This window comes from Ipomoea triloba, chromosome 10 (assembly GCF_003576645.1).
Source record: "Ipomoea triloba cultivar NCNSP0323 chromosome 10, ASM357664v1".
NCBI lineage: Eukaryota > Viridiplantae > Streptophyta > Magnoliopsida > Solanales > Convolvulaceae > Ipomoea > Ipomoea triloba.
Genome location: NC_044925.1, coordinates 24,813,908 through 24,823,141, shown reverse-complemented (window position 1 = coordinate 24,823,141; position 9,234 = coordinate 24,813,908). Strand labels below are relative to the sequence as shown.

Here is a 9,234-nt window from a genome sequence, read left to right as displayed (position 1 = left end):
CCCCACCCCTAACCCCTAACCGCCCCACCCTCTTTTAAAAGACGCAACACGTGCACGACCCGCATTCCCAGGACATGTGCGATTAAATAATTATATTTTCAAAATGGCAATTCCGTAATTTCCTCCACCTTCAGTGGCAATTCTTCTCCACCTTAAATATATACACTGCTAAGTGCTAACTGCTTCGCCCCCTTTAATGACTTTTATTTAGCTGCCGGTCGGTCCAGGTGTCGTCGTCGTCGTCGTCGATTTGCTATTTTATTCGGTTAGGAATCCCGGTCGGTTTCGTCGGAGAAGAAGAGGAACGGACGGACGGCGCCGCGAGATGACGTCGGGGACCAGGCTGCCGACGTGGAAGGAGAGGGAGAACAACAAGCGGAGGGAGCGGCGGAGGAGGGCGATCGCCGCCAAGATCTTCGCCGGACTCCGAATGTACGGCAACTACAAGCTCCCCAAGCACTGCGACAACAACGAGGTGCTCAAAGCGCTGTGTAAGGAAGCCGGATGGATCGTCGAAGAAGACGGGACTACTTACAGGAAGGTAAGTGATATATCAGTATATGGAGAGAAATATTTATTCGTTCAATTGATGAAAATTGTGCAGGTGGGGCGTAAGTTAGCTGGGATAACTTGCGCCGGTGGTTTAGATCTGTGTGATCTATGCGGAGTAGGATTTCGTTTATAGGCCTAGAGGAGTAGAGGTATCTATAGGTTTTATGTCTAGCGAAGAGAGTCTGATGCCTATGGATGCTAAAGTGCGCTTTATTAGCTCGGTGAGGAATCGCGGCGACGAAGTGTTGATTTGGTCTTGTGTAATGTGTACTCGTTGAATTTTTCCGGTTCACCGTGATGTTAAAATGCGCGGTTTGTTGTTCCGGCGCGTGTTGATCAGGTCAGTAGGAGTGTCACTATGTTCATTAATCGAGGGAACAGTGTTTAAGCTTCTCCAGTTCAATCACAGCTCGGGGAATCTTTTTCTCATAATGACGGACGGTTGAGATTGTCTGGTTCCTGTGCACCAGGCGCACGATAGATCACTTTAGGCGGATGAAATTTCATTTTCCATTTTAGTTTTCCGCACGAACATCAATGGATTCCCCTGTCTCGTATTATTCGCTCTGTAAATTGATACTCCGTATTTTTACCTCTCGACGTTTCACCTTTTAACCATTCACCCCTTAAAAGACGAAAATGACCCTCTGTTCTCCCTCCTTAATCTTCGACTATTTGGCCGTTGGAGAGATCCAATCTGTTCAGATAGTGGACAGTATGGTCTTTTTCACTGTTCAGAATTCGCCTGCTGATTTCTCTCCCGGGGTTACCTAGAAATTTTTACCGTTCTCTGATTGCTCAGAGCTCGGTACAGGTGACATCTCTGACTTCTGGGCCTGCCAGTACTTTGCTAGAAGCCTAGAATAGGATGACGATGACCTCGTCAAGCTACAGTAAATGAGTAGGAGAAAATTCCATGGAGGGCCAATTTGGGTATTTGCAGTTAGGAATATAGGTGGTGTGAATTCTGACTTTTCCCCCATCCAAAAGTGTTGGTGTAATGGTACTCCTTTTTGCATCTGAACTCGAGTGTTGGATTTAATGGGATTTGCGGTGGAGTATCCTTAGTCAATTTGTGGGCCTGTGCTGTTCTTGAATTGTGGGGGTTGATATAATAAACATATTGTTACTTGTTGTCATAAAGTTGATAATGCATGATTAAAATATGAGGGAAAGGAGATAGCAAATCTTTGGATTCCGTTTGATTATTATTACAAGTAATGCTTATTAGTTGAGGCTGTAGAGCGTGTGAACATATTATTGTTTAGATTGGGTGAGGGAAAGCTGTAGATGAGGTAGCGTGTATAATCATAGAGTTGACATTATTATGAGGTATGCCCATCCTTTTTTCAAAGGCTGTTGGGATGACAGGGTAACACATATTGCTTATGTTGATAGTGATATGGTGGTGGTGTGCTTTATTAGTATTCTTTTTCTTCTGGGCTCTGCATATCTGGGCTGTGTCCAGTTTGTGAGCATGTTGAGCTCTTTTTCATTATTATATTGCAACAGTGGTGGTCGGGGAGGAATCATAATAGGATTGAACATAAATGGAAAAAGCTACTTTTTGGATAATCCCACTTCATCTGTTTTCTAAATTTAGTCCTAGTTCAGACCCCCTTCAAGGCTGAGTTGTTTTAGTACCTCTTATGGATAAAATCAGTTGGAATTTCAGTCGGTCACACTTGTCTTTTTGACAAGATGGCTGCAATGTAAAATTTTCAAATTTTTATTCTTTTTTGGTTGATGGGTAAGTGGATAAGAACTATAAAGGGAAATGAAAAAGAAATGTGGGATGGCAGTTAATTGAGGTAAAATTGGAGTATATTTTTAGGCCACAACCCAATTTACCATTTATGTTAATATGGAGTATTATTACTTTTTGACCATCATATTATATTATAGATTTTGATTTATAAAGTTGGTCGGGCAATTGACTTGATAACTACGGGTTCCGAGTTCTTTGTTGGTCATCTTGGTTTGAGCCCTCGTCAGCTATAGGCAACCTATGCTGCTTTTTTTCCTCGTGATCCTTTACTAGCTAGGGTCACAAGCGGGCTTCGCCTAGAACGAAAATTTTGATTCAACACTAACTTCTTATATTCATGGTCACACCTATTTTATCATGAATTAATAAAATGAAACCATGTAATTATACACGAATTTGTGTGGATGTAGCATTGTTCTTATATTAATTGGCCTTGTGCAGTAGCATCTCGTTTTAAAGAGCTATTAATTTTTTGAAAGTATATACAGCTTATTCTTGCAAGATTTAATAACATAATGATCATGATTGTATGATAGAAGTAAATTTAGATATTGCAGTGGATTTGCATGATCTTTAGAGGAAGTAACTCATGAAATCTAATTACAGATTTACAGACTTCCCTATCTTTTCTAAATGTGTTGATCATATCATCTTTTCTACAGGGATGCAAGCCTACAGAACGCATGGATATTATGGGCAGTTCAGTATCAGTGAGCCCTTGCTCATCATACCAGCCTAGTCAAGGTCCATCCTATAATCCAAGCCCTGCATCATCCTCCTTTCCTAGCCCAGTTTCATCCCGCTACATTACCAATAACAACAATGACACTGATCCCAACTCTCTTATTCCCTGGCTTAAAAATCTTTCTTCCGGTTCATCCCCTTCTTCATCCAAGTTACCCCATCATCTGTACATCCCTGGGGGTTCTATTAGTGCTCCAGTCACTCCACCTTTAAGCTCACCTACCGCCCGTACACCAAGAATGAACGATAATTGGGATGACCCCAAGGTCAATTCAGCATGGCCAAATCAACATTATGCTTTCCTCCCATCTTCTACCCCACAAAGCCCTGGCTGTCTAACCCCACCTGACTCTGGGTGGCTTTCCGGTGTACAAACCCCCCAAGATGGACCTTCATCCCCAACATTTAGCCTTGTCTCACCAAACCCATTTGGCTTTAAGGAACCACTATCAAATGGTGGATCACGGATGTGGACCCCAGGGCAGAGTGGAACATGCTCGCCCGCAGTTGCAGCAGCTCTTGACCGTTCAGCTGATGTACCCATGTCAGATGCAATTCAAGCTGAGTTTGCATTTGGCTGCAACGCTAAGGGTATAGTTAAGCCATGGGAAGGAGAACGAATTCATGAAGAATGCATCACTGATGATCTCGAGCTAACTCTTGGGAACTCCAACACTCGGTAAGTTATAGTGCAAGCTATTTGTGGCTCACTAGAGCATTTCCACTTATCATTCGCACAAAATACACCATCCCTTAAAAATGCAGCATTATTCTATTGTGATAATTAATTTTTTAAAATCTGGTTTGTTGCAGATAAGGTGTGAAGAAGCAAAGCAGAGTAAAAATACAGAGTAGGAGCATTTCTTTGTTTGTTAATTTTTTGTCTTTTTTCTTCTTCTTTTCCAAAAGAAAACCGTAGATTGAACTATGAATTGCTCATTTGATGGCTTTATCTAAGCGCCTGTTTGTTGGGAGTATCCATTTTCTTCTTGTAATTTTATTTTATTTTTTCAAATTCTTTTTTCTTCTTCCTTTCCCTTGAAGGTGAGGAAGTGACTTTTATGTAGTTCCCCGTTTTGTAAGTATTTGATGAAACTGCTGATTTGGGATATCATATATGAGCTGTTTGTCTCAGTTTCATTTTCTTTGTTAAAGCTTAAACAAACATTCACAAGCAGAAACTAGCCCATTTAATCATTCAAATTAAATTTAATCTTTCTGAAATTATTGGAGCGTTCAATTTGTCAGTGAAGACTCGTTGGAGTCATACTGCACTGCACACAATTTAGAGTATTTGAGTAGAGGCTATTTACATTCAACTAAAGAATTGCTATACAGTTGAAATCAACACAACTATTTACATATCCTTGAAGGAATGGGAATCTTCAGCACTCCTCAAAGCTTCTGGTATAACTCCGCCAGTGCGCGGTAAAGGGTGGCTGCAGCAGGTGGTCTCGGCCATGAGCCAAGAAGAATATCAGCAGCACTTACTGACTGACTGCCATAGAATCTTGAGTTTTCTCGGGACCGAGTTGTCACCACACTCCCTTCTAGAGAAACTCCGACAAAGGCACCTGCATAGCAGATAGTCAGATAGATACAAATCATACAATAACGAATATGCTTTAAGATCAGGCAAAAACAAATGTTGTTCCGCTATTAGTAAATAATGTCAAGAACACACAATAGTCATAAAGGATCAGCCCAACTGCAATAGGAGAAATAAAAAACTGTAGTGTTATTACATTATAATACACATACCTTTACTGCAGCTATATGTATAGCAAGCAGAGTAGCCTCCAGTACCAGCACGTACATCCGCTTCAGCAGTTCGTCCAATGACTCCTGCAGCTGCACTCACGCCTGCTCCAATTGAAATATGTGCCTCACCGCTAAATGTCTTCACAGCATCATTAGTTCGCAGAACAATTATGAAGTCAGTCAGCTCTCCTCCAGCCTGCACAATGCATATTGAAAAAAATCATATCATTACAAGGGCAAAATTGGAACACACACACAGAGCACTCCAGTGAAACTTTACGGTGAGTGGACCAGACTCCAGATATTGTGTTAAAGCTTACCAAAAAACTGTTAAACGAAAGTAACTAGAAATTCACAGTTATTGGACCAGACTCATTAGATTTTAGTGACTGGAAGAAGCTACAACTGTGGTTTCGTGAACCATCATTATAGGATTGAATGTTGAAAAAACTCAACATCAGCATGAAATTTTGGAAGCAAGCATGCGCTATAAATAAAATTCTAATAATTCTATTGGAGCAATGAATCACAGCAAAAGCATCACTTGTTACTTCACCTGAGCACCCCATCCCACACCGAAAGAAGAAATGGCTGAGGGGGGAGACCATGAGCCATCTTCCCTCCGAGCAACTACCAGTCCAGTTCCAATGTTGTACGTAACCATTACTCCAACTTTCACTACTGTGAGTATTGCAAGGCCATGAGCACCACGAAGAATAGCTTCTGGAATTCTCTTCTCATGCCCCAAAGAACCAACCTGAAACTCCAAACAATCAGAGTGGTTCACATATTACCAACAGATTAATTTAATCAGGAAGATCTCCAATCTAGCGAACCGATAAATTGATGTCTGAAAGCAATATGTATCAAGAATTTTCAAACACGTGAGACTAAAGTTCATATCGAGTTGTTTTAAAATGTAAGAGGAACCTCCAAGATTAACCATGTGAGAGGTAGCTGGAATGCAAATTCAAAATCAACTGATTAGAACAGTCACTCTATAGTTTGTTTTACATGATTAGTAGTGGGAAGACCTAGAATATGCAATTTATGCACAAGAAAGCCATATTCATACCGTATTATAGCTCCGAATTGTGTTGGTAGCCTTGTAAATTTCATACTCCATTGACTGTCCCCATGGGAAATTTATCCAGGACCTTAGTGTGCTGAGATCTGTCAAATCATGGGTTGGCAACTGTGCAGCACGGCTTACTTGATCCATTAAGTATGCCTGGACTGACTGAAGACGTACAGAGCATACATCACACACTCGCTGTGGTTGTTCTGTGCGAAACTTCTCAGGCAATAGGCTCCTTCCTCTAGTACAGTCACCACAAAATATTCCTCCACAAAAGCGACAGTGATGCCTGCTGCACATGATAGGGTGAAACCGAACGCTACACAGCATACAGGAAGAAGCTGCACTATCAGGCAGCCATTTGGGTGGCTCTGCCTCAAGAAGTTCTCGAGTACTACCAAAATTAGCCTCTGTGAGAGTTTGAGCCATCTCTTTCCAAGCCTGCTCCACGAGGTGGCCAGATATCCATGAAATATTGCAAATATCACCTGAGGTTAAAGTACTGACTTTCCCCCTAGCCACCAACAACATTTCCACCACTACATCCCACATGGTTAACTCTCTGTCTTCCCCGGAGCACTGAATGCTACCCATATCTTCTTCAGGAAAGTATTCCTCTTTTGAGAAGAAACCTCTAGTCCACTCTTCATGGTCACTTTCTGACAATGGAGGAACAGAAACAGGTATCCAAATCCCAGTTTCTCCATAAAGTGGTGCATCATAAGAGAAGTACTTGCATTGCTTTTGAGGAGATTTGTTTGGATTATCTTCTACTGTGCTTTGATATGATTCTGTATAAGAATCTCTTGCTCTGTCTATCTGCTGATCAACAGAGAAGTTATCCTCACAGTTCTCCTTGCATGTTCTCTGAGGTAAATTGGCTTCACATTCTCCATTCTCAGTTTTAGCCACTGAGGGTTCTCCATTCTCGTGACTCTTCTTCTCTGAGCTAGGAGGTAGCTCTATCCTAGAAGCTGTAGACTGAGCCAGGTGATGGCACAAAAAAGTTTCATTTTGATTCAAATGTTCAGAAGCGTATTCCTCAGTTTTAAGCCCTTGGCCAATGTCACCCTTCCTTTCATATTTCTCCGTAAAGTTGTGTTGAGATGACGCAACCCCACTCTCTTCAGACTCCTGTTTTTCACTCTTAAGACAATAATTTTTGTCACACTCTTCAGTGTCCTGAAGAGATATTTTAGAAACAAAGTCCTCAGTTTTGACAATTTCTTGACTCACAGAGCTTTCACTCTCAGGATTCTCTAGCCTTCTATGTTGAGTTCGATATTCTTCGAGCATATCCATTTGTCAGATTATGGAACCAAAACTGGATTGAATACCACAAAAGCCTAACTCCTTTTGCACTTGAAGTCTCCAGGAATCCTATAACCAGTAGCAACATAATGCATAGGGGCTTTCTCAATCAACTGCTTCAATATAGATTTCAATATTCTACTTTTTTACACCAAACATATTCAAATATTTTAATTCAAAGCAAAAGAAATTCACCACTTAAAAAAAGCCATGTTGATACTGAAAAAACAAGTTAATGCAGTAACAAAATATCAGCAAGCAAGTAAACGTGGTCATATCTTAACCTTCCTCCATACAAATAATTCAACAAATTCAATCTTTATCCACCCAACTCAACAGCAAAACGAATGAAGGGAGGGAAAAGCTTACTATTCTTTATTTCATTTCTCTTTTCCAATCAAACCAATATAGTCACTCAACACAATTGAAATTGAATTTTTTTCAGTAAGAAACTACCTCCAAATAAGGGAAAAATTAACAATCAGGTATTATATATTCATATAGTAACCCTAAAGTACAATGCATAAATCAGTAATACCTAAACCCTAGTTATCCACTAGGTTCAGCTGCAAACCAAGTATGCACGCTTTGCCTGATAACCTGGATAATTTAACCACAAAATATGCAGCAATTATCACCTCAAAACAAGGCAAATTCAACTAAATACAGCTTCTAAGTTCAATAAAACCAAAAACAATCCAAAATACAAGAGTCTCATGATCAAATACAAAAATCTCCCGATTCAAAATCAAATATGAATACAGAAGAACGAAACATTTAAGAAAGATTACCAGTTGTCGGGAGCTTTTGAACCCTTTTACAATTCGGAGCCCCGGTTCAGCCTCGTCCTTCAGCAATGAAATTTAAGATAAGTTTTTTCCTATAATTTTCTAAATTTTTTTTTTGGTGGACCAAATCCGATCGTTGCGGGAGACAGATGCTATAAAGTAATAATACTCCCTATGGAATTATTTGGAGGATTATGATGATTCGTACAAAACAAGGGTGTTTGAGTAATTATTGGTTCATGTTTGCCTTCGCTTGCGTTTCGGGGCGTTTAATGTACAAAAATGTTTTTTTTCTTCTTCTTTAATTTTTTATATTCATTTCCGACCGCATTATTTATAATACGCAGCCGATCTATATTATATGTCTTATCCAATTAATAAGATTTGACTAAAATTATTTAAAATTTAATTTTTTATAATATGAAATATAATATTAGTATATAAGAATTATATATTTAAGAATTACATTAAAAATATTATTAAATACATAAAAAATTAAATTTAAAAATAATAAGATATATTAAATAAAATAAGTAGAGAATATAATTTGGTTAGCTAGTAAGAATTAAGAAGTAAATTAGACATGTAAAATATGATAAAGAGAGTAACTCATTATTTTTGAAAAAGAAATAATACTTTTAATATCGTTTATTATTTCCTTTCAATTATAAGCACTTTTACATTTTTTCTCTCAATTATGTTGGCATAATGTTAAAGTTTGTTGGTTTAGATGTAAAGTTTGTTAACATAATTGCCGAGTTTAGTTAACTCTAGGCCTCTAGGTACTACGTTTTAGTACATAAATGGAGATAATAATAAACAGGGTAGCGGACACCATGGCGAAAGACTCATGAGGTCTTAAAAGCATGTGGATCGAATGGGAGGAGCCACCTCCCAGCGTTGAACACGCTTTGCTCTTTGATAGTAGTAGTCTACCTTGTGAGAGATCCTCTTCCGGGGTGTCATCTATTAGACATTGGGCTTGGCCTTCATTTTGATTAAAAAAATGAAGACAATAATATAACAAATTATTCTGTGGATCCGGGTCAACTTTGCAAAGTAGACTCAAGTATAATACACAATTTACATACTAAATATTCACCAGTTGTTATGCCACGACCCGCAAGGTGGACCCAGATCTATGTTTACAATTTCATAACTATATGTTCATAATTTTATAATTCTATGTTCACACTTTCATAACTCTATTTTCACAGTTTTATAACTTCATG

The 9,234-nt window shown here is 39.1% G+C and overlaps 2 protein-coding genes across 3 annotated transcripts; one reads left to right on the top strand and one right to left on the bottom strand.

Annotated features, from left to right (window-relative positions):
- The first annotated feature begins 107 nt into the window (after positions 1 to 107).
- On the top strand, positions 108 to 4,198 carry LOC116033557 (BES1/BZR1 homolog protein 4-like). The gene is made up of 3 exons (XM_031276309.1): positions 108 to 541; positions 2,983 to 3,743; positions 3,878 to 4,198. Exons 1-3 carry the CDS (start codon positions 326 to 328, stop codon positions 3,879 to 3,881), a joined length of 981 nt encoding a protein of 326 aa, XP_031132169.1. The 5' UTR covers positions 108 to 325; the 3' UTR covers positions 3,882 to 4,198.
- A 40-nt stretch (positions 4,199 to 4,238) lies between these two features.
- LOC116033556 lies at positions 4,239 to 8,269 on the bottom strand. 2 transcript variants are annotated; one of them, XM_031276308.1, is made up of 6 exons: positions 8,006 to 8,269; positions 7,753 to 7,814; positions 5,901 to 7,283; positions 5,382 to 5,582; positions 4,826 to 5,021; positions 4,239 to 4,638 (listed from the first exon to the last, which is right to left on the bottom strand). In XM_031276308.1, the coding sequence occupies exons 3-6, from the start codon at positions 7,203 to 7,205 to the stop codon at positions 4,460 to 4,462; spliced, it is 1,881 nt and encodes a 626-aa protein (XP_031132168.1). In that variant the 5' UTR covers positions 7,206 to 7,283; positions 7,753 to 7,814; positions 8,006 to 8,269; the 3' UTR covers positions 4,239 to 4,459. The 2 variants fall into 2 exon arrangements, with proteins under 2 accessions (XP_031132168.1, XP_031132167.1); XM_031276307.1 differs by lacking the exon at positions 7,753 to 7,814.
- Between the last annotated feature and the right edge of the window lie 965 nt (positions 8,270 to 9,234).